Source organism: Ranitomeya imitator, chromosome 1, assembly GCF_032444005.1.
Source record: "Ranitomeya imitator isolate aRanImi1 chromosome 1, aRanImi1.pri, whole genome shotgun sequence".
NCBI lineage: Eukaryota > Metazoa > Chordata > Amphibia > Anura > Dendrobatidae > Ranitomeya > Ranitomeya imitator.
In genome coordinates this window covers 944,535,480-944,559,795 of record NC_091282.1, presented here as the reverse complement: position 1 = coordinate 944,559,795, position 24,316 = coordinate 944,535,480, and the positions used below count along the sequence as shown (strand labels likewise).

The following is a 24,316-nucleotide window of genomic DNA, read 5'->3' as shown; positions in this document are numbered from 1 at the left end:
TATATACTTTATTTATTCAAATGTAAGAATAATACAATTAATAAATAATAGTAAGAAAGAACAAAAATAATAGGCAGTATATGGAGAAAACACCAAACAAAAGTTCAAAATTGGTGTGAAAATGTCACTGAACCACTTCACAACTAAATATATATCGTTTTGGTAAATGGTATTATCATTTTTTTGACGAAATTCGGCAGGAGCTTGAAGAGCAACGTCACTGGGCCCGCCTCCATGCAGTAGAAACTTGCTGTGAGGTAAAAATTCAAAAATCACACCAAAATGGCGGGCGGAGTGTGTCACAGTACGGCACGTTTCTGATTGGTCGCTCGCAGCAGGCAGCAACCAATCAGACACTGGACACTGTTGACGTCACTTATCTCCGGACATTAGCTCCGGACATTAGCTCCGGACATTAGCTCCGCACATTAGCTCCGGACATTAGCTCCGGACAAAGCCACGGAAGTTGGCACAAATTGCAGGAAGTAGTATTCTAGGCAATTAATCTCCGGACATTAGCTCCGGACATTAGCTCCGGACATTAGCTCCGGACAAAGCCACGGAAGTTGGCACAAATTGCAGGAAGTAGTATTCTAGGCAATTATATATTAGATATATATGTAAAAACCTCTACTTGCCAGGTGCATTCAGGTAAAGAATTTCTTCACTCCACTGTTTTGGCTTTTTTCTAATGATAATTTTTTCTGTACAAAATTCAATTTCCACTTTTGTGTTCTTTGGTATTTTCTTTGACATAGTAATAAACAGTTCTCCCAGATTCTGCATAAAGAAGGTAATATAATGAGATACAATGCAAATGATAATATATTCATAAAGAATGTAATACACAGACAGAACAATGTAAGTACGCACTTTAACAATCAATAAGCTAACATTTCATTCCTATTAGTTTAGCAGCTCAACTAATAATTATCTTTTCACTTAAATGATTCTAGCTAGATAACTGTTTGCAGATGTTATATGGAAGTTCCTTTTGTTTAATCTCTTTTTTCTACATTTAGAGTGTACAGTTGTGCTCAAAAGTTTAGATACCTTGGCAAAATTTTAGCTTTCTTGGCCTTTTTTCAGAGAATATGAATGATGACGCCAAAACTTTTCTCCACTCATGGTTAGTGGTTGGGTGAAGCCATTTCTTGTCAAACTACTGTGTTTTCGCTTTTACAGTGGGTACGGAAAGTATTCAGACTCCTTAAAATTTTTCACTCTTTGTTTCATTACAGCCAGTTGGTAAATTCAAAAAGTACATTTTTTTCACATTAATTTACACTCTGCACCCCATCTTGACTGAAAAAACATAAATGTAAAACTTTTTGCAAATTTAATAAAAAAGAAAAACTGAAATAACACATGGTCATAAGTATTCAGACCCTTTGCTCAGAAACTCATATTTAAGTCACATGCTGTCGATTTCCTTGTGATTCTCTTTGAGATAATTCTACTCCTTCATTGGAGTCCATCTGTGTTTAATTAAACTGATAGGACGTGATTTGGAAGGGCACACAGCTGTCTATATAAGACCTCACAGCTCACAGTGCATGTCAGACCAAATGAGAATCATGAGGTCAAAGGAACTGGCCAAGGAGCTCAGAGACAGAATTGTGGAAAGGCACAGATCTGGCCTAGGTTACAACATAATTTCTGCAGTACTCAAGGTTACTAATAGCACAGCGGCCTCCATAATCCTTAAATGGAAGAAGTTTGGGACCACCAGAAGTCTTCCTAGACCTGGCAGTTAAGCTAAACTGAGCAATCGTGGGAGAAGAGCCTTGGTGAGAGAGGTAAAGAAGAACCCCAAGATCACTGTGGCTGAGCTCCAGAGATGCAGTAGGGAGATGGGAGAAATTTCCACAAAGTCAACTATCACTGCAGTCCTCCACTAGTCAGGCCTTAATGGCAGAGCAGCCCGACGGACTCCTCTCCACTGTGCAAGACATATGAAAGTCCTCAGAGTTTGCCAAAAAAACACATGAAGATAAAGATGAATTCCGATCCGATGATACGAAGATAGACCTTTTTGGTGATAATTCTAAGCAGTATGTGTGGAGAAAACCAGGCACTGTTCACCTGCACAATACAATCCCGACAGTGAAACATGGTGGTGGCAGCATTAAGCTATAGGGGTGTTTTTCAGCTGCAGAGAGAGGATGACTGGTGATTAAGGAAACATGAATGCAGCTAAGTACAGAGTTATCCTGGATAAAAACGTCTTCCAGAGTGCTCTGGACCTCAGACTTGGCCAGAGGTTTAACTTCCGACAAGATAATGACCCTAAGCACACAGCTAAAATCACAAAGGAGTGGCTTCAGATCAACTCTGACATTCTTGACTGGCCCAGCCAGAGCCCTGACCTAAACCCAATTAAGCATCTCTGGAGAGACCTGAAAATTTCTGTCCACCAACATTCATCATCCAACCTGACAGAACTGGAGAGGATCTGCAAGGAAGAATGGCAGAGGATCCCCAAATCCAGGTGTGGAAAACTTGTTGCATCATTCACAAGAAGACTCATGGCTGTACTAGCTCAAAATGGTGTTTTTACTCAATACTGAGCAAAGGGTATGAATACTTTTGACCATGTGATATTTCAGGTTTTTTTTTAATAAATTTGCAAAAATTACTACATTTCAGTTTTTTTCAGTCAAGATGGGGTGCAGAGTGTACATTAATGAGGAAAAAATTAACTTTTTTGAATTTACAAAACGGCTGGAATGAAACAAAAAGTGAAACATTTAAAGGGATCTGAATACTTACCGTACCCACTGTAAATCATAATGACAACCCAAAACATCCAAATGACCCTGATGAAAAGTTTACATACCCCATTTCTTAATACTGTGTATTGCCTTTTCTAACATCAATGACAACTTGAAGTCCTTTGTGGTAGTTGTGGATGAGGTTCTTTATTTTCTAAGATGGTAAAGCTGCCCATTTTTCTTGGCAAAAACCCACCAGTTCCTGTAAATTCCTGGGCTCTCTAGCATGAACTGCACACTTGAGATCTCCCCAGAGTGGCTCAATGATATTGTTCTGCTGTAGCCAATGACAGATCGATGGTGTTCCTTTCATCATAGGCCTTGTTGACCTCTTTTCAAATGTAACATTTATGGTTGTGGCCAAAAAGTTCAATTTTAGTGTTATCACTCCAAATTACCTTGTTCCACAAGTTTTGAGGCTTGCTTTCCCCATGATTCACAATCCAGAAACATCAGTGGCTGAATGAAAGATGCAAGAGTCTGTCTGGATCCCAGAAACTCACTCAGCTTTTATGCATGCACACTGATTACAAGCAAACAGGTCACAGGTGAGGATGTTACCTTTAGTAGCCATTCAAACCTGTTTGTGTCAACTTCTGTGCATGTTATTAGGCCAAACTCACCAGGATATTTAAACTTTTGATCAGGGTCATTTGTATGTTTTGGGTTGTCATTATGATTTAAAAAGAGAAGTATAATTTCTCCTTGCGGAGATCGACATGCTAAGCATGCCGAGATGAGACTTAAAGCCGCAATGCTTCTCTGATTAATATGCTAATTATGCAAATTGTCTCTTCAGAGAGGAAGAGAGCTAGAACTCTTGTGCCACTTATTGGAAGGTAGCAATCCTACAAGTCAATGTTGACCCTTTAACGAGCCTTGTCACATGACTTAGGATAATAGCCAAACCAGAATCTCAATTTGCAGACACTATTTTTTGGGGTACTGCCGCTCGTCACTGCAAAGTGGAGATCTGGTTTGGCTATGTGAGAGACATCAGACCGTTATCCAAGAAGTATCGTTTCACCTTGCGGAGACCGACATGCTAAGCATGCCGAGATGAGGAGACTTAAAGTCGCAATGCTCCTCTGGGTAATATGCTAATTATGCAAATTATCTTTTCACAGATGAAGAGAGCTAGAACTGTAGTGCCACCTATTGGAAGGTAGCAATCCTACAAGTCAATGTTGACCCTTGTCACATGACTTAGGATAATAGCCAAACCAGAATCTCAATTTGCAGACACTGTTTTTTGGGGTACTGTCTCTCGTCACTGCATAGCGGAGATCTGGTTTAGCTGTGTGAGAGGCGTCAGACCGTTATCCAAGAAGTATTGTTTCTCCTTGCGGAGATGGACATGCTAAGCAAAAACCAGGGATTCAAGCTTCAGGAGGCTAATTTGCATATTCCAGGTGCCTTCTGGGAGAAGCGAAGTCTCCCTAAGCTAGAAGATCGTTGGAAACAGCCGGGACCAGCTGCTTCGAAAGCATCACCAAACCAGGGATTCAAGCTTCAGGAGGCTAATTTGCATATTCCAGGTGCCTTCTGGGAGAAGCGAAGTCTCCCTAAGCTAGAAGATCGTTGGATACAGCCGGGACCAGCTGCTTCGAAAGCATCACCAAACCAGGGATTCAAGCTTCAGGAGGCTAATTTGCATATTCCAGGTGCCTTCTGGGAGAAGCGAAGTCTCCCTAAGCTAGAAGATCGTTGGATACAGCCGGGACCAGCTGCTTCGAAAGCATCACCAAACCAGGGATTCAAGCTTCAGGAGGCTAATTTGCATATTCCAGGTGCCTTCTGGGAGAAGCGAAGTCTCCCTAAGCTAGAAGATCGTTGGATACAGCCGGGACCAGCTGCTTCGAAAGCATCACCAAACCAGGGATTCAAGCTTCAGGAGGCTAATTTGCATATTCCAGGTGCCTTCTGGGAGAAGCGAAGTCTCCCTAAGCTAGAAGATCGTTGGATACAGCCGGGACCAGCTGCTTCGAAAGCATCACCAAACCAGGGATTCAAGCTTCAGGAGGCTAATTTGCATATTCCAGGTGCCTTCTGGGAGAAGCGAAGTCTCCCTAAGCTAGAAGATCATTGGATACAGCCGGGACCAGCTGCTTCGAAAGCATCACCAAACCAGGGATTCAAGCTTCAGGAGGCTAATTTGCATATTCCAGGTGCCTTCTGGGAGAAGCGAAGTCTCCCTAAGCTAGAAGATCGTTGGATACAGCCGGGACCAGCTGCTTCGAAAGCATCACCAAACCAGGGATTCAAGCTTCAGGAGGCTAATTTGCATATTCCAGGTGCCTTCTGGGAGAAGCGAAGTCTCCCTAAGCTAGAAGATCGTTGGATACAGCCGGGACCAGCTGCTTCGAAAGCATCACCAAACCAGGGATTCAAGCTTCAGGAGGCTAATTTGCATATTCCAGGTGCCTTCTGGGAGAAGCAAAGTCTCCCTAAGCTAGAAGATCGTTGGATACAGCCGGGACCAGCTGCTTCGAAAGCATCACCAAACCAGGGATTCAAGCTTCAGGAGGCTAATTTGCATATTCCAGGTGCCTTCTGGGAGAAGCGAAGTCTCCCTAAGCTAGAAGATCGTTGGATACAGCCGGGACCAGCTGCTTCGAAAGCATCACCAAACCAGGGATTCAAGCTTCAGGAGGCTAATTTGCATATTCCAGGTGCCTTCTGGGAGAAGCGAAGTCTCCCTAAGCTAGAAGATCGTTGGATACAGCCGGGACCAGCTGCTTCGAAAGCATCACCAAACCAGGGATTCAAGCTTCAGGAGGCTAATTTGCATATTCCAGGTGCCTTCTGGGAGAAGCGAAGTCTCCCTAAGCTAGAAGATCGTTGGATACAGCCGGGACCAGCTGCTTCGAAAGCATCACCAAACCAGGGATTCAAGCTTCAGGAGGCTAATTTGCATATTCCAGGTGCCTTCTGGGAGAAGCGAAGTCTCCCTAAGCTAGAAGATCATTGGATACAGCCGGGACCAGCTGCTTCGAAAGCATCACCAAACCAGGGATTCAAGCTTCAGGAGGCTAATTTGCATATTCCAGGTGCCTTCTGGGAGAAGCGAAGTCTCCCTAAGCTAGAAGATCGTTGGATACAGCCGGGACCAGCTGCTTCGAAAGCATCACCAAACCAGGGATTCAAGCTTCAGGAGGCTAATTTGCATATTCCAGGTGCCTTCTGGGAGAAGCGAAGTCTCCCTAAGCTAGAAGATCGTTGGATACAGCCGGGACCAGCTGCTTCGAAAGCATCACCAAACCAGGGATTCAAGCTTCAGGAGGCTAATTTGCATATTCCAGGTGCCTTCTGGGAGAAGCAAAGTCTCCCTAAGCTAGAAGATCGTTGGATACAGCCGGGACCAGCTGCTTCGAAAGCATCACCAAACCAGGGATTCAAGCTTCAGGAGGCTAATTTGCATATTCCAGGTGCCTTCTGGGAGAAGCGAAGTCTCCCTAAGCTAGAAGATCGTTGGATACAGCCGGGACCAGCTGCTTCGAAAGCATCACCAAACCAGGGATTCAAGCTTCAGGAGGCTAATTTGCATATTCCAGGTGCCTTCTGGGAGAAGCGAAGTCTCCCTAAGCTAGAAGATCGTTGGATACAGCCGGGACCAGCTGCTTCGAAAGCATCACCAAACCAGGGATTCAAGCTTCAGGAGGCTAATTTGCATATTCCAGGTGCCTTCTGGGAGAAGCGAAGTCTCCCTAAGCTAGAAGATCGTTGGATACAGCCGGGACCAGCTGCTTCGAAAGCATCACCAAACCAGGGATTCAAGCTTCAGGAGGCTAATTTGCATATTCCAGGTGCCTTCTGGGAGAAGCGAAGTCTCCCTAAGCTAGAAGATCGTTGGGTACAGCCGGGACCAGCTGCTTCGAAAGCATCACCAAACCAGGGATTCAAGCTTCAGGAGGCTAATTTGCATATTCCAGGTGCCTTCTGGGAGAAGCGAAGTCTCCCTAAGCTAGAAGATCGTTGGGTACAGCCGGGACCAGCTGCTTCGAAAGCATCACCAAACCAGGGATTCAAGCTTCAGGAGGCTAATTTGCATATTCCAGGTGCCTTCTGGGAGAAGCGAAGTCTCCCTAAGCTAGAAGATCGTTGGGTACAGCCGGGACCAGCTGCTTCGAAAGCATCACCAAACCGCGCGCCGTATTTTTGCCTGTAGGACATTATTGCAAGAGAGCTTGGCTGAGTAGATTACACAAGAAGGAAAACACACAGCAAGTCAGCAGGATCTAGGAGCAACATGGCAGATGCGACAACCTACATGGTGAGCTGCAGCATGTGCTACATGTTCACAGATCGACCAGAAGAAGAATCCAATTTCACCTGTCAGAAGTGTAGACTAGTGGCCCTTTTAGAAGAAAAGGTGCGGGGTCTGGAAGAAAGAATAGCAACTTTGAAACTCATCAAAGAGAATGAAGACTTTCTAGACAGAACAGAAGCATCTCTACTGGTCACAGAAGGTGCAAAAAGTGTCAGAGAACCTCCAAAAGCAGATGAGTGGAAGCATGTGACCAAAAGAAGCAAGAAGACCATGGAGAAATCACCAACCACACAACTGAAGAACCGATATCAAATCTTTGTAGAGGATGAAGATGGCACACCTAAGAATGAAGCAATACCAGCAAGCAAAAAAGAAAAGGGCACACAGCAACAAGTGACAGCAAAAAGTACAGCCAAGAAGCAACGAAGAGTGGTGGTGGTGGGAGACTCACTACTGAGAGGCACCGAAGCAGCCATCTGCAGACCGGACATAACTGCAAGAGAAGTATGCTGCCTTCCAGGTGCGATGATCAAGGATGTGACCGATAGGATACCAAAGCTCTTCAGCTCCAAGGACGTCCACCCATTTCTTCTGATACATGTTGGCACCAATGACACGGCAAGGAAGGACCTACCGACAATCTGCAAGGACTTTGAAGAGTTGGGGAAGAAAGTAAAGGAACTGGATGCACAGGTAGTTTTTTCTTCTATCCTTCCAGTAGACGGGCATGGCACCAGGAGATGGAACAGGATCCTTGATGCAAACAACTGGCTAAGACGATGGTGCAGACAACAAGGATTTGGATTCCTGGACCACGGTGTGAATTACTGGTATGATGGACTCCTCGCCAGAGACGGACTACACCTCAACAAACCTGGGAAACACACATTCGCCAGAAGACTCGCTACACTCATCAGGAGGGCGTTAAACTAGAAGAAGAGGGGACGGGAAGAAAAACATTAGACTCGAACAAAGACGAACCAGGAAAACATACTCAGAAGGGAGGTAAGAACATTTCTAAAACAATCCACAGTGAGGAGATTGGAACAAAACAAAATCCTCTAAACTGCATGCTCGCAAACGCCAGAAGCCTGACAAACAAGATGGAAGAACTAGAAGCAGAAATATCTACAGGTAACTTTGACATAGTGGGAATAACCGAGACATGGTTAGATGAAAGCTATGACTGGGCAGTTAACTTACAGGGTTACAGTCTGTTTAGAAAGGATCGTAAAAATCGGAGAGGAGGAGGGGTTTGTCTCTATGTAAAGTCTTGTCTAAAGTCCACTTTAAGGGAGGATATTAGCGAAGGGAATGAGGATGTCGAGTCCATATGGGTTGAAATTCATGGAGGGAAAAATGGTAACAAAATTCTCATTGGGGTCTGTTACAAACCCCCAAATATAACAGAAAGCATGGAAAGTCTACTTCTAAAGCAGATAGATGAAGCTGCAACCCATAATGAGGTCCTGGTTATGGGGGACTTTAACTACCCGGATATTAACTGGGAAACAGAAACCTGTGAAACCCATAAAGGCAACAGGTTTCTGCTAATAACCAAGAAAAATTATCTTTCACAATTGGTGCAGAATCCAACCAGAGGAGCAGCACTTTTAGACCTAATACTATCTAATAGACCTGACAGAATAACAAATCTGCAGGTGGTTGGGCATTTAGGAAATAGCGACCACAATATTGTGCAGTTTCACCTGTCTTTCACTAGGGGGACTTGTCAGGGAGTCACAAAAACATTGAACTTTAGGAAGGCAAAGTTTGAACAGCTTAGAGATGCCCTTAATCTGGTAGACTGGGACAATATCCTCAGAAATGAGAATACAGATAATAAATGGGAAATGTTTAAGAACATCCTAAATAGGCAGTGTAAGCGGTTTATACCTTGTGGGAATAAAAGGACTAGAAATAGGAAAAACCCAATGTGGCTAAACAAAGAAGTAAGACAGGCAATTAACAGTAAAAAGAAAGCATTTGCACTACTAAAGCAGGATGGCACCATTGAAGCTCTAAAAAACTATAGGGAGAAAAATACTTTATCTAAAAAACTAATTAAAGCTGCCAAAAAGGAAACAGAGAAGCACATTGCTAAGGAGAGTAAAACTAATCCCAAACTGTTCTTCAACTATATCAATAGTAAAAGAATAAAAACTGAAAATGTAGGCCCCTTAAAAAATAGTGAGGAAAGAATGGTTGTAGATGACGAGGAAAAAGCTAACATATTAAACACCTTCTTCTCCACGGTATTCACGGTGGAAAATGAAATGCTAGGTGAAATCCCAAGAAACAATGAAAACCCTATATTAAGGGTCACCAATCTAACCCAAGAAGAGGTGCGAAACCGGCTAAATAAGATTAAAATAGATAAATCTCCGGGTCCGGATGGCATACACCCACGAGTACTAAGAGAACTAAGTAATGTAATAGATAAACCATTATTTCTTATTTTTAGTGACTCTATAGCGACAGGGTCTGTTCCGCAGGACTGGCGCATAGCAAATGTGGTGCCAATATTCAAAAAGGGCTCTAAAAGTGAACCTGGAAATTATAGGCCAGTAAGTCTAACCTCTATTGTTGGTAAAATATTTGAAGGGTTTCTGAGGGATGTTATTCTGGATTATCTCAATGAGAATAACTGTTTAACTCCATATCAGCATGGGTTTATGAGAAATCGCTCCTGTCAAACCAATCTAATCAGTTTTTATGAAGAGGTAAGCTATAGACTGGACCACGGTGAGTCATTGGACGTGGTATATCTCGATTTTTCCAAAGCGTTTGATACCGTGCCGCACAAGAGGTTGGTACACAAAATGAGAATGCTTAGTCTGGGGGAAAATGTGTGTAAATGGGTTAGTAACTGGCTTAGTGATAGAAAGCAGAGGGTGGTTATAAATGGTATAGTCTCTAACTGGGTCGCTGTGACCAGTGGGGTACCGCAGGGGTCAGTATTGGGACCTGTTCTCTTCAACATATTCATTAATGATCTGGTAGAAGGTTTACACAGTAAAATATCGATATTTGCAGATGATACAAAACTATGTAAAGCAGTTAATACAAGAGAAGATAGTATTCTGCTACAGATGGATCTGGATAAGTTGGAAACTTGGGCTGAAAGGTGGCAGATGAGGTTTAACAATGATAAATGTAAGGTTATACACATGGGAAGAGGGAATCAATATCACCATTACACACTGAACGGGAAACCACTGGGTAAATCTGACAGGGAGAAGGACTTGGGGATCCTAGTTAATGATAAACTTACCTGGAGCAGCCAGTGCCAGGCAGCAGCTGCCAAGGCAAACAGGATCATGGGGTGCATTAAAAGAGGTCTGGATACACATGATGAGAGCATTATACTGCCTCTGTACAAATCCCTAGTTAGACCGCACATGGAGTACTGTGTCCAGTTTTGGGCACCGGTGCTCAGGAAGGATATAATGGAACTAGAGAGAGTACAAAGGAGGGCAACAAAATTAATAAAGGGGATGGGAGAACTACAATACCCAGATAGATTAGCGAAATTAGGATTATTTAGTCTAGAAAAAAGACGACTGAGGGGCGATCTAATAACCATGTATAAGTATATAAGGGGACAATACAAATATCTCGCTGAGGATCTGTTTATACCAAGGAAGGTGACGGGCACAAGGGGGCATTCTTTGCGTCTGGAGGAGAGAAGGTTTTTCCACCAACATAGAAGAGGATTCTTTACTGTTAGGGCAGTGAGAATCTGGAATTGCTTGCCTGAGGAGGTGGTGATGGCGAACTCAGTCGAGGGGTTCAAGAGAGGCCTGGATGTCTTCCTGGAGCAGAACAATATTGTATCATACAATTATTAGGTTCTGTAGAAGGACGTAGATCTGGGTATTTATTATGATGGAATATAGGCTGAACTGGATGGACAAATGTCTTTTTTCGGCCTTACTAACTATGTTACTATGTTACTATGTAAGCATGCTGAGATGAGGAGACTTAAAGCCGCAATGCTCCTCTGGGTAATATGCTTGAAGGATTGCTACCTTCCAATAGGTGGCACTAGAGTTCTAGCTCTCTTCCTCTCTGAAGAGACAATCTGCATAATTAGCATATTACGCAGAGGAGTAGCATGATGCAACAAGTTTTTCACACCTGGATTTGGAGATCCTCTGCCATTCTTCCTTGCAGATCCTCTCCAGTTCCGTCAGATTGGATGGTGAAAGTTGGTGGATAGCAATTTTCAGGTCTCTCCAGAGATTCTCAATTGAGTTTAGGTCAGGGCTCTGGCTGGGCCAGTCAAGAATGGTCACAGAGTTGCTCTGAAGCCACTCCTTTGTTATTTTAGCTGTGTGCTTAGGGTCATTGTCTTGTTGGAAGGTGAACCATCGGCCAAGTCTGAAGTCCAGAGCACTCTGGAAGAGGTTTTCATCCAGGATATCTCATGTTTCCTTCAATGACAACCAGTCATTTTCTCCCTGCAGCTGAAAAACACTCCCATAGCATGATGCTGCCACCACCATGTTTCACTGTTGTGATTGTATTGGGTAAGGTGTCTGGTTTTCTCCACACATACTGCTTAGAATTATCACCAAAAACGTCTATCTTCATCTCATCAGATCAGGGAATCTTATTTCTCATAATCTGGGAGTCCTTCATGTATTTTTTAGCAAACTCTATGCAGGCTTTCATATGTCTTGCGCTGAGAGGCTTCCGTCGGGCCACTCTGCCTTAAAGGCCCGAGTGGTGGAGGGCTGCAGTGATAGTTGAGTTAGTGGAACTTTCTCCCATCTCCCTACAGCATCTCTGGAGTTCAGTCACAGTGATCTTGGGGTTCTTTTCCCTCTCTCACCAATGCTCTTCTCCCACGAGTGCTCAGTTTGGCTGGACGGTCCATTCTAGGAAGACTTCTGGTGGTACTAAACTTCTTCCATTTATGGATTATGGAGGCCACTGTGCTCTTAGGAACCTTGATTACTGCAGAAATTCTGTTATAACCTTGGCCTTGCCACGATTCTGTCTCTGAGCTCCTTGTCCAGTTCCTTTGACCTCAAGATTCTCATTTGGTCTGACATGCACTGTGATCTGTGAGGTCTTATATAGACAGGTGTGTGACTTTCCAAATCACGTCCTATCAGTTTAATTAATCACAGCTCAACTCCAATGAAGGAGTAGAACCATCTCAAGGAGGATCACAAGGATATTGACAGCATGTGACTTAAATATGAGTGTCTGAGCAAAGGGTCTGCATACTTATGACCATGTGATATTTCAGTTTTTTTTAATTAAATTTGCAAAAATTTCTACATTTCTGTATTTCTGTTTTTTTTCAGTCAAGATGGGGTGCAGAGTGTACATTAATGTGAAAAGAATTAACTTTTTTAAATTTACCAAATGGCTGCAATGAAACAAAGAGTGAAAAAATGTAAAGGAGTAGGAATATTTTCTGTACCCACTGTAAGTGTCAAAATATTAAGATTTGAGAGTTCTCAGTGGTTGATACCTATTAATGGCCAACTGAAAAGATTGTAACAAATTGCAAGCTTTTGAGACTACTCAGGTTTTTTCATCAGGCACAGAATAACACAACATTTGCAGAGTCACATATTTATGCACCACATGGCATAGAAATAATGCAATAGGTAAGACAAGTGAGTGACATGAAGCAGAACTATCATTATAGGAGAGGGATAAACAGTTGTGGCTGTAAATATTGGAAAAGTTCAAATATATGATGCTCCCAAATGGTCTTAAGAGCATATTCCTTAGTTGATGTAGAAAGACATTAATTTATGCGACACATTCATTCCTACACTCAGCGTGTCAAAGGTTGTCATAAGTTTAAATTCACAGAACTTATTATATTTCCTATGTATCTGTGTCAAAAATTCATATTGACTTACATGTCACTGTACAAAACCTTAAAAGAAATACCAATACATTTAGTGAAACTCTAAACATCTATTTTATTTATTGGTAGAGATAAATAGACATACAGATGACATGTAGATATAAATATATGACATGGCATATTTACTTTGTTCCAACTCATACCTCACATGATACTCTCTTTGGCAATACTAATACAGAGGATGATTGAACAGCATCTATATCTTCTTGTCCAGTTCCTATATCTTCTTGACCAGTATTGCTCCAAGTGGACGTTCCAGTTGCACTCACTGATGAATTTATTTTCCTATCATTGTAGTCTAGAAATCAATCACAGCAGTTTTAGGGCGAGTATAAAAAAAGCAAGATGAAAACTGTATAGCAACATAACGTAACTGTCTACATTTATTACATTTTTACTATATATTGTGATGCAGTGACCCCTGTGGCAGCTAGGGGGCGCTGTGTGTGCTTCTCGAAATATGCATGGAGGCGTATCTGTTGTGATAATGGTGGTGAAACAGTGACTGGCAGAATTGTGAGTGGCTGATATGTGTCGCAGTGGGAGTATGCATAGTAAGTCTGATGTAATGTTATGGCTTTGGGACCTGTAGTCCCACAAGTGTTTGTGTAAGCTGTAAGGGACACTTACTAGGCTAGTTATGTGAGATGGGTGGGACAAACTAGCCACACATCCACACTCCCACCCAGGGGAGTGGTTAAGGGTATATAATGTGACCAAGGTGTGGGTTACATGTTCCTGTGTGGTTCCAGTGTTTGGACCTGAGTGGTGAAGGTCCTGGAAGCCTGTGTTGGATTTCCTGGGAGTAGTAGTCCTGCAGAGCACATGGTGGGGTTTCAGACCTGGTAGCCTGGGGTGTTGGACAGGGGTCCTGAATAGCACCTGGACAGGTAACATGCTTGTGTTGGGAGGTCCTGGGACTAGGACCGGATCCCTGAATAGCGCACAGTAAGACTTTGGTTCTGGATGGTCTGTGTTGGGGAAGCTACCATCCTTTGGTGGGTCTGGACTGACTAAGGTATGTCATCAGGCAAGTTGATGATCCCTGTGAGGCAGCTTTCCCGGAAGAGTGGACTGACAAGGAGTCAGCAGGTGAAGCAGGAGCTCCGGTCAGGTACCTATACAGACTGTTAGTGCTTGTGATGTTCTATGAACTGTGTGGTCTCCCACGGTGACTGAACGGTGTGAGGTTCAGCGTGTTTAGAGACCACGGCCCAGTGTCATGTGCACTGTATGTGACTTGGGACATTGGTGAACTGTATGGCGTACTGACACCCATGGTAACTGGACGAAGTGAGAGGTCCAGCATGTTTATTGTCAGTGAGACAAAGCCGTTTGTGAAGTGTTTAAGATAAAGCTGCAAGTTATTATCACCAGTTGGTGCCTGTTATGTTCTATGAAATGAATAATATGAACTATGCAAACCCAGTTTATGACACCTAAATAAACCGTTTGGACTGTTTTGCTTGGAAAATCGTGCCTGACTGCGTTAATCCCGTGCCAAGCGAGTGTCCCCCAATACACTCAGTAAGAGCAATCTTGCAATATATATACAGTGGGGCAAAAAAGTATTTAGTCAGTCAGCAATAGTGCAAGTTCCATCACTTAAAAAGATGAGAGGCGTCTGTAATTTACATCATAGGTAGACCTCAACTATGGGAGACAAACTGAGAAAAAAAAATCCAGAAAATCACATTGTCTGTTTTTTTTAATCATTTTATTTGCATATTATGGTGGAAAATAAGTATTTGGTCAGAAACAAACAATCAAGATTTCTGGCTCTCACAGACCTGTAACTTCTTCTTTAAGAGTCTCCTCTTTCCTCCACTCATTACCTGTAGTAATGGCACCTGTTTAAACTTGTTATCAGTATAAAAAGACACCTGTGCACACCCTCAAACAGTCTGACTCCAAACTCCACTATGGTGAAGACCAAAGAGCTGTCAAAGGACACCAGAAACAAAATTGTAGCCCTGCACCAGGCTGGGAAGACTGAATTTGCAATAGCCAACCAGCTTGGAGTGAAGAAATCAACAGTGGGAGCAATAATTAGAAAATGGAAGACATACAAGACCACTGATAATCTCCCTCGATCTGGGGCTCCACGCAAAATCCCACCCCGTGGGGTCAGAATGATCACAAGAACGGTGAGCAAAAATCCCAGAACCACGCAGGGGGACCTAGTGAATGAACTGCAGAGAGCTGGGACCAATGTAACAAGGCCTACCATAAGTAACACACTATGCCACCATGGACTCAGATCCTGCAGTGCCAGACGTGTCCCACTGCTTAAGCCAGTACATGTCCGGGCACGTCTGATGTTTGCTAGAGAGCATTTGGATGATCCAGAGGAGTTTTGGGAGAATGTCCTATGGTCTGATGAAACCAAACTGGAACTGTTTGGTAGAAACACAACTTGTCGTGTTTGGAGGAAAAAGAATACTGAGTTGCATCCATCAAACACCATACCTACTGTAAAGCATGGTGGTGGAAACATCATGCTTTGGGGCTGTTTCTCTGCAAAGGAGCCAGGACGACTGATCCGGGTACATGAAAGAATGAATGGGGCCATGTATCGTGAGATTTTGAGTGCAAATCTCCTTCCATCAGCAAGGGCATTGAAGATGAAACGTGGCTGGGTCTTTCAACATGACAATGATCCAAAGCACACCGCCAGGGCAACGAAGGAGTGGCTTCGTAAGAAGCATTTCAAGGTCCTGGAGTGGCCTAGCCAGTCTCCAGATCTCAACCCTATAGAAAACCTTTGGAGGGAGTTGAAAGTCCGTGTTGCCAGGCGAAAAGCCAAAAACATCACTGCTCTAGAGGAGATCTGCATGGAGGAATGGGCCAACATACCAACAACAGTGTGTGGCAACCTTGTGAAGACTTACAGAAAACGTCTGACCTCTGTCATTGCCAACAAAGGATATATTACAAAGTATTGAGATGAAATTTTGTTTCTGACCAAATACTTATTTTCCACCATAATATGCAAATAAAATGTTTAAAAAACAGACAATGTGATTTTCTGGATTTTTTTTTCTCAGTTTGTCTCCCATAGTTGAGGTCTACCTATGATGTAAATTACAGACGCCTCTCATCTTTTTAAGTGGTGGAACTTGCACTATTGCTGACTGACTAAATACTTTTTTGCCCCACTGTATATGGAGGAGCTATAAGCTGTATCTACTCATATTGACTAGTGTTGAGCCACCTCCCTAGTGTTCGGGTTCGGTTCAGTTCGTCGATCAGGGAGGTGTTCGCCGAACTGTTCGTTGAACGTTCGACGAACACCGTCAAACCCTATTGAAACCAATGGCAGGCAAACACAAACACATACAAACACATGGAAAAAACATAGAAAACACCTTAAAAGGTGTCCAAAAGCTGACAAACTGCTCAGAAGACACAACAAACATGGAAAATTCACAACTACATATAGTCATGTGAAAAGAAAAGAGATGGAGGAGTAATAGGAGGAGGAGACACAGATATAGGCATGTCATGTCTTCTAAAATCAAGAAAGGCTGGAGTAAAAATCAACTCACTCTACCAACTCCCAGATGTCTTGACAAAAAAATCAAAAAATAAATATCTTTAGGTAGAATGGCGGCGGGTCCATTCAGAACACTTTCCTTACAAGATGTAGTGGTACCCCCGTTGCTAGTTGTGCCAAAAAATGAAACCAATACATTCAGACTAATCCACCATTTGTCATATCCAAAGGGCAGGTCAGTAAGCGACAACATCGACGCAGAACCAAGTACAGTACTATGTACTGTACCTCCTTTGACGAGGCAATCAGGCGGGTCAAGAAGTTGGTAAGGGGCACCCTAATGGCCAAAACAAAGGGGGGCGTTCCAGTTACTACCTGTGCCTCCGAATAGTGTCCTCCCATTGGGCTGCTTCTGTGAAGAGGCATACTAGATATATCGCTGTTTGCAAATGGGGTGCTCCATATCCTGCTCACTATTTGAGGTGCTTAGTTGCTTCCTCGAATGTGTCATCATGGACGTTTGTAAGGCGGCACATATTATCCATTACCTCGCCCAAAAGATTTGCCACAGTGTGAAAACACGTGGTAGTCCACCTGTGAGGAGAGAGCTGGAGGGAGAGTGGACACGCCAGAGCCGAGGGGTTAGATTGAGAAAGAAAGAAGGCAGTGTAGCTTGCTTCATGGGTGGGGTACTCTGCTGAGTAGCAGAAATTGCTACTAGGCCCAAAAGGATTTCCTGGGCCAGATGCCGTTAAAAAATAGTACTTAGGTAAACAGGCGGTGTAGCTTGCTTCATGGGTGGGGTACGTTGCTGAGTATCACTAAATTCTACTAGGCCCAAATGGATTTCCTGGGCTAGATGCCGTTACAAAATAGTAGTTAGGAAAACAGGTGGTGTAGCTTGCTTCATGGGTGGGGTACGCTGCTGAGTAGCAGTAAATTCTACTAGGCCCAAACGGATTTCCTGGGCTAGATGCCATTACAAAATACTAGTTAAGTAAACAGGCGGTGCAGCTTGCTTCATGGGTGGGGTACTCTGCTGAGTAGCACAAAATGCTATTAGCTACAAAACGATTTCCTGGGCTAGATGCACTTAAAAATTAGTACTTAGATCAACAGGCAGTGTAGCTTGCTTCATGGGTTGGGTACGCTGCTGAGTATCACTAAATTCTACTATGCCCAAATGGATTTCCTGGGCTAGATGCCGTTACAAAGTAGTAGTTAGGTAAACAGGCGGTGTAGCTTGCTTCATGGGTGGGGTACGCTGCTGAGTATCACTAAATTCTACTAGGCCCAAACAGATTTCCTGGGCTAGATGCCGTTACAAAATAGTAGTTAGGTAAACAGGCGGTGTAGCTTGCTTCATGGGTCTAAAAAACTCTTGAAACAATTGGAAAAAATTGCTGTTCCTGCCAGATACAATGTTACTGTTATGGTTTGAGTGATGACTCGATAGTCCCATGGTTGGCAAGTTAGAGCTCAGAGATTGACTACGTGCACCACTGGTGTTTTGTGAAAAAGCAGATGTTAGATTCTGTAACAGTCTCTTCTGATACTCCAGCATGCGTGAATCCCTTTCTATGGCAGGAATTATTTTGCCAAATTTGCTTTTGTACCGGCGATCTAAGAGTGTGGCAACCCAGTAGTCGGCATTACTTCGGATTCTGACAATCCGAGGGTCATGTTGAAGGTAGTGCAGCAAGAAGGCACTCATGTGTCTTGCGCATCCTGGAGGACCAAGTCCTTGCTGTCTTGGTGGTGGTGAGATGAGAATCATGCTTACTTTGTCTGCCCTCTCCACCCAACCTCGCACAACAGAAATTTGATCAAGGTCTCCCTCATCTGATGAGTCTTCCATGCCCAGCGCCAGTTCGTCCTAAACTTCTTCCTCGCCTCCTGCAAATTCCTCAACAGTTTGGCTGCTACCATGCGCCCTCGGTAACCGCTCTCCCCCAGCCTCCAATGCCAGCTGCCTTGGTGCTGCCAACCTTCTTGACCTTGGAGATATGATCCCTTCCACATACGACTCCTCCTGTTCCTCCTCCTCCTCCTCTTGTTCCACCACCTGACTCAGAACACTGTGTAAGGTGTGCTCCAGCATTAAAATCACCAGAATGGTCATGCTGATAATGGCATCGTCAGCACTAAACATCTTTGTTGCTATTTGAAAACTGTGCAGAAGGGTGCATAGATCCTTGATCTGAGACCACTCCTGCAGCGTGATTTGCCCCACCTCTTGATCTTGTTGGCCCAGGCTATACGTCATAACGTATTGCACCAGGGCTCGCTGGTGCTGCCACAGTCACTGCAACATGTGCAGAGTTGAATTCCACCAGGTGGGCACATTGCATTTCAGCCAGTGAACTGGCAGGCCCAACAACTTCTGTAGAGATGCAAGTCATCGCGCTGCGGGATGCGAACGGTGGAAGTGAGCACACAGTGACCGTGCCCTCTGCAGAAGCCCATCTAGTCCGGGATACTGGGATAAAAATTGCTGGACAACCCGGTTCAAAACGTGAGTCATACAAGGCACGTGTGTGACATTGCCCCGGTGATGGGCCGTACCCAGGTTTGCAGCATTGTCACACACAGCCTTCCCTGGCTGCAGGTTGAGTGGAGACAACCATTGATGGAACTCGGTCCCCACAGCTGACCACAACTCCTCTGCTGTGTGACTCATATTTCCCAGACATTTCAATGTAAACACTGCCTGATGCCATTGAGCCCTGGTGACAGCATAGTGAGGAGGTGTGCAGGATTCCTTCTGCGCAGTTGCAATACGGGTGGCAATACCAGACAGGCTTTGGTTGCTGGTGGAGGACAGAGAGGAGGTTCAGGAGGCAGAAGCAGTGGAGGAACTTCTAGATACAGAGGATCGACGAGAAACTCGTGGCAACGGCAAGACTTGGACAGCAGCCCCTTCTCCTGATGTCGCCGTAGTTACCCAGTGCCAAGTCACCGACATGTATTGCCCCTGTCCATGTCTACTCATCCAAATGTCTGTGGTGAAATGCACCCTGTCACACACACAGTTTCTCAAGGAAGCGGTGATGTTGGGTGTGACATGCTGGTGTAGTGTAGGCACAGCTTTCTTTGAGAAGTAGTGGCGACTGGGCATCTGGTACTGGGGCACTGCGACGGACATAAGGTCTCGAAAATCCTCTGTGTCCACCAGGCGAAAAGGCAGCATTTCTGTAGCCAACAGCTTGCTGATGGAGAAATTCAACCTCTTAGCTTTTTCATGGCTAGGAGAAAATGGTCTACTTGTCCACATCTGAGGGACTGAGGGCGGGCTGCCGTTCTTAGACGGAGTTGAGTAGGGTGTCCTGGGCAAACAGCTGGTCTGTGAAGAAGGTGCAGGCGGAGATGTTTTGTTGCCTTGATCAAAATGTGGTGACGATGTCGGAGAGCGCTCAACACCAGCAGGTGTTTCTACTAGCAAATGTCCTGATGACCTGCCAATCACACTGGCTTTTGCGGGTAAAGAGGTGGAAGGTCTGCGTCCAAAACCATGTGTGACTGCTGTCCCCACAGTCACAGAGGATGAAGAGGATGTGGATGCACTTGATGGGGCAGACGGTGGTTGACCCGGCCCACTAGGCCGCATTGTAGCACAGTGAGCTTCCCACTGCAACTTATGCCTCATATCCATGTGACGGTTAATGCATGAAGTACTCAAGCTAGTGATTTTTTGGCCTGTACTGAGATTTTGTTGACAAATCTTAGAGACAACATGAGTTGGGTCATCCTTTGCAATGTCAAAAAATGCCCTGGCTATGCAAGGCTTAGAGCCCGTGCGACCAGAAGAGCCACCACAACTTCTGGTCTGAGGCACATTTGGGGTTGAGGATGCAGTAGTTGACGTCCTTCCAGTACTCTGTCTCTGTCCAGGAAGGCACACCGTTACCTCGTCGTCAGTCTCGTCACTAGCATCCTCCTCAACCTCCTCTGCTGACCTCATGAACTGGTGGACTGGGGGTTGACAGTAAGTGTGGTCTACAACCTCATCATCATCATCCTGTGTGTTCTCACACCCGTCGTCCACAGAGTCAACCTCTTCCTGCCCCGACCGAAAAGTCAAGTTTTCGTTCCAATCAGGTATCTCAGTCTCATCATCATCTTCCTCATTGTCTCCACCAACAGGAGTTACAGTTTGGGAACAAGGGTCTACATTATGCTCAGAACCTTCTTCATCTGGGCCTGGATCCGACTCACAAAGATTCTGGGCATCAGTGCAGATCATTTTCTCGTCTGGATTCACAGAAGCTCTGGAGCTGACCTCTGATTCCCAGGCTATAGTATGCGTAAACAGCTCCACAGACTCAACCATGTGTGCTACCCCATGCTCAGACGGGCAGCTGGAGACTTGGGAGCTGTGAGGAAGCAAGTGCGATTGGGGTGACAACTATGAGGACTGGAGTAGATATGATGTTGAAGTTGACATGGAGGAGAGCCCACTTGAACGAGCACTTGATATCCGTTCAAGCACCTGCTGTTTTTGGGCCTCATCTGGAATTTTTGGCAATGCTTGTAGCGAAGGTCGTAAGAAAGGGATCATATCAGATTGTCCACGAAAAGAAGTAGACATCTTACTTTGGCTGGAAGATGGTCTTTCTTCTGCAGATGTTACTGCTGCTTTACCACCTACCCCACGGACACAACCTTTTTTTCCCATTTCCAACACCCCTATTCCCTTTTCCACCAGCAGCAGGCCTTTTGCCACTCATTTTAGTGCTTAACTAATTGGCAACTCTGTATCCGTAGTTATTCGCACAACAACCGATGGATGAAAACTGAGCAGGACTGAGTGGCCAAACTGTGGTACTAGGCCCAAAACTAATAACTGGATTAGATGTAGTGAAAATTGAAATACACCGGCAGTATAGTTTGTTTCACAGGCGGGCTACTCTGCTGACGTGCAGACACTGCTCCTAGGCCTAAAACTAATAACTGAATTAGATGCAGTGAAAATAGATATACACAGGTGGCAGGGCCGGCGTCAGCACCCGGCGCACCTAGGCAAATACCAGGGCCCTAGAGAGAGAGGGGGGCCCACTCACACTGTCATAGATACAGCTGGGAGAGCAGAGCAGGAGAACATGCTCTCTCCACCCACAAAGTCACTGCTGGCTGCGTTCTCTTAACCCCTATGTGCCAGCTCTGACACAAGCATCTTCTCACTCAGTCAGTGCAGCCAGGCAGGCACACATAGGGGTTAAGAGAAGGCAGCCAGTGTGACATTGTTTGTGGGCAGAGAGAGCACGTTCTCCTGCTCTGATCTCCACCCCTGGCTGGCTGCAGTGCTGCTGAACTTATCAGGCAGATTCCGGAGGAGCTCCTATCAGTGCCTGAGTGAGTGGCACTGCTATATACTACATTGGCAGCTGGGCTGCTATATACTACTAGATTGTGGCCCGATTCTAACGCATCGGGTATTCTAGAATATGCATGTCCCCGTAGTATATGGACAATGATGATTCCAGAATTCGCGGCAGACTGTGTCCGTCGCTGATTGGCCGAGGCAACCTTTATGACATCATCGTCGCCATGGCAACCATTATGACATCTACGTCGATACTGTGCCCGTCGCTGAATCAGAAACGTGAGATGTCTACGTCCTTTATGACATCATCGTCGCTGTGCCCGTTGTTGATTGGTTGAGGCCTGGCGGCCTCGACCAATCAGACGTGGGATTTCTACGTCCTTTATGACATCATCGTCGCTGTGCCCGTTGCTGATTGGTCGAGGCCTGGCGGCCTCGACCAATCAGAGAGCCGGGATTTCCAGGACAGACAGACAGAAAGACAGACAGACAGACGGAAAAACCCTTAGACAATTATATATATAGATGTGGGCTGGGCTGCTATATACTACGTGGGCTGGGCTGCTATATACTACGTGAGCTGGGCTGCTATATACTGCGTGGGCTGCTATATACTACATGGGCTACGCTGCTATATACTACGTGGGCTGGGTTATATACTACGTGGGCAGTGTTATATACTACGTTGGCAGTGTTATATACTACATTGGCAGTGTTATATACTACGTGGGCTGCTATATACTACGTGGGCAGTGCTGTACACTACTATGTGGGCAGTACTGTATACTACTGTGTGGCTGTGCTATATATTACTGTGTGGGCTGTGCTATATACTACTATGTGGGCTGTGCTGTATACTACATGGCTGTTCTATAAACTACGTGGGCCGTGTTATATACTATGTGGCTGTGCTATATACTATATGGGCTGTTATATGATACGTGGGCTGTGCTATATACCACGTGGCTGTGTTATATGCTACGTGGGCTGTTATATACTACATGGCTGTGTTATATATTACATGGCTGTGTTTATATGCGATCATGAATCGTGGTATGTGTTAAAGGGGGGGCCCACTGAGACTCTTTCACCCGGGGCCCTCAAAAACCTGGAGCCGGCCCTGACAGGCGGTATAGTTTGTTTCATAGGCGGGCTACTCGGCTGACGTGCAGACACTGCTCCTAGGCCCAAAACTAATAACTGAATTAGATGCAGTGAAAATAGAGATACACAGGAGGTATAGTTTGTTTCACAGGCGGGCTACTCTGCTGACGTGCAGACACTGCTCCTAGGCCCTAAACTATTAACTGGATTAGATGCAGTGAAAATAGAGATACACAGGCGGTATAGTTTTTTTCACAGGCGGGCTACTCTGCTGACGCGCAGACACAGCTCCTAGGCCCTAAACCAATAACTGGATTAGATGCAGTGAAAATAGAGATACACAGGCGGTATAGTTTGTTTCACAGGCGGGCTACTCTGCTGATGTGCAGACACTGCTCCTAGGCCCTAAACTAATAACTGGATTAGATGCAGTGAAATTAGAGATACACAGGCGGTGAAGTAAAGGTACCGTCACACTAGACGACATCGCTAGCGATCCGTGACGTTGCAGCGTCCTCGCTAGCGATATCGTCCAGTGTGACAGGCAGCAGCGATCAGGCCCCTGCTGTGCTGTCGCTGGTCGGGGAAGAAAGTCCAGAACTTTATTTGGTCGCTGGACTCCCCGCAGACATCGCTGAATCGGCGTGTGTGACACCGATTCAGCGATGTCTTCACTGGTAACCAGGGTAAACATCGGGTATCTAAGCGCAGGGCCGCGCTTAGTAACCCTATGTTTACCCTGGTTACCATCCTAAAAGTAAAAAAAACAAACACTACATACTTACCTACAGCCGTCTGTCCTCCAGCGCTGTGCTCTGCACTCCTCCTGTACTGGCTGTGAGCGTCGGTCAGCCGGAAAGCAGAGCGGTGACGTCACCGCTCTGCTTTCCGGCCGCTGTGCTCACACAGACAGTACAGGAGGAGTGCAGAGCACAGCGCTGGAGGACAGACGGCTGTAGGTAAGTATGTACTGTTTGTTTTTTTTACTTTTAGGATGGTAACCAGGGTAAACATCGGGTTACTAAGCGCGGCCCTGCGCTTAGTTACCCGATGTTTACCCTGGTTACCGGCATCGTTGGTCGCTGGAGAGCTGTCTGTGTGACAGCTCTCCAGCGACCAAACAGCGACGCTGCAGCGATCCGGATCGTTGTCGGTATCGCTGCAGCGTCGCTAAGTGTGACGGTACCTTTAGTTTCACAGGCGGGCTACTCAGATGACTATCAGACAATGCTACTAGCCCAAAAGGATTGGCTGAGCTAGATTACACCAAATACTGTGACAAACACTTGCACAGCACTGGCACAGACCTGCCTGGCAAACAGTGCTATGAACTGCTGTAACCTACCCTGAAAATGGCTGATATTACAACTAGTTCCGACTCCTCCCGACTCCCTATGCCTATCTCTCTGACAATTCGCTCCAAAAAAACACTCTTTCTCTGTATAGCTCCCAA

The 24,316-nt window shown here is 45.1% G+C and overlaps 1 protein-coding gene across 3 annotated transcripts in view; it reads right to left on the bottom strand.

Moving 5' to 3' along the window:
• BANK1 (B cell scaffold protein with ankyrin repeats 1) overlaps window positions 1-24,316 on the bottom strand; it is a 1,115,425-nt gene that overhangs the window by 876,024 nt on the left and 215,085 nt on the right. For all 3 annotated transcript variants that reach the window (XM_069743643.1, XM_069743641.1, XM_069743642.1), the window contains exons 3-4: window positions 13,084-13,238; window positions 639-780 (exon numbers count right to left, since the gene is read on the bottom strand). In XM_069743643.1, coding sequence (XP_069599744.1) covers window positions 639-780; window positions 13,084-13,238 — 297 coding nt within the window. The remainder of the gene's footprint in view (window positions 1-638; window positions 781-13,083; window positions 13,239-24,316) is intronic.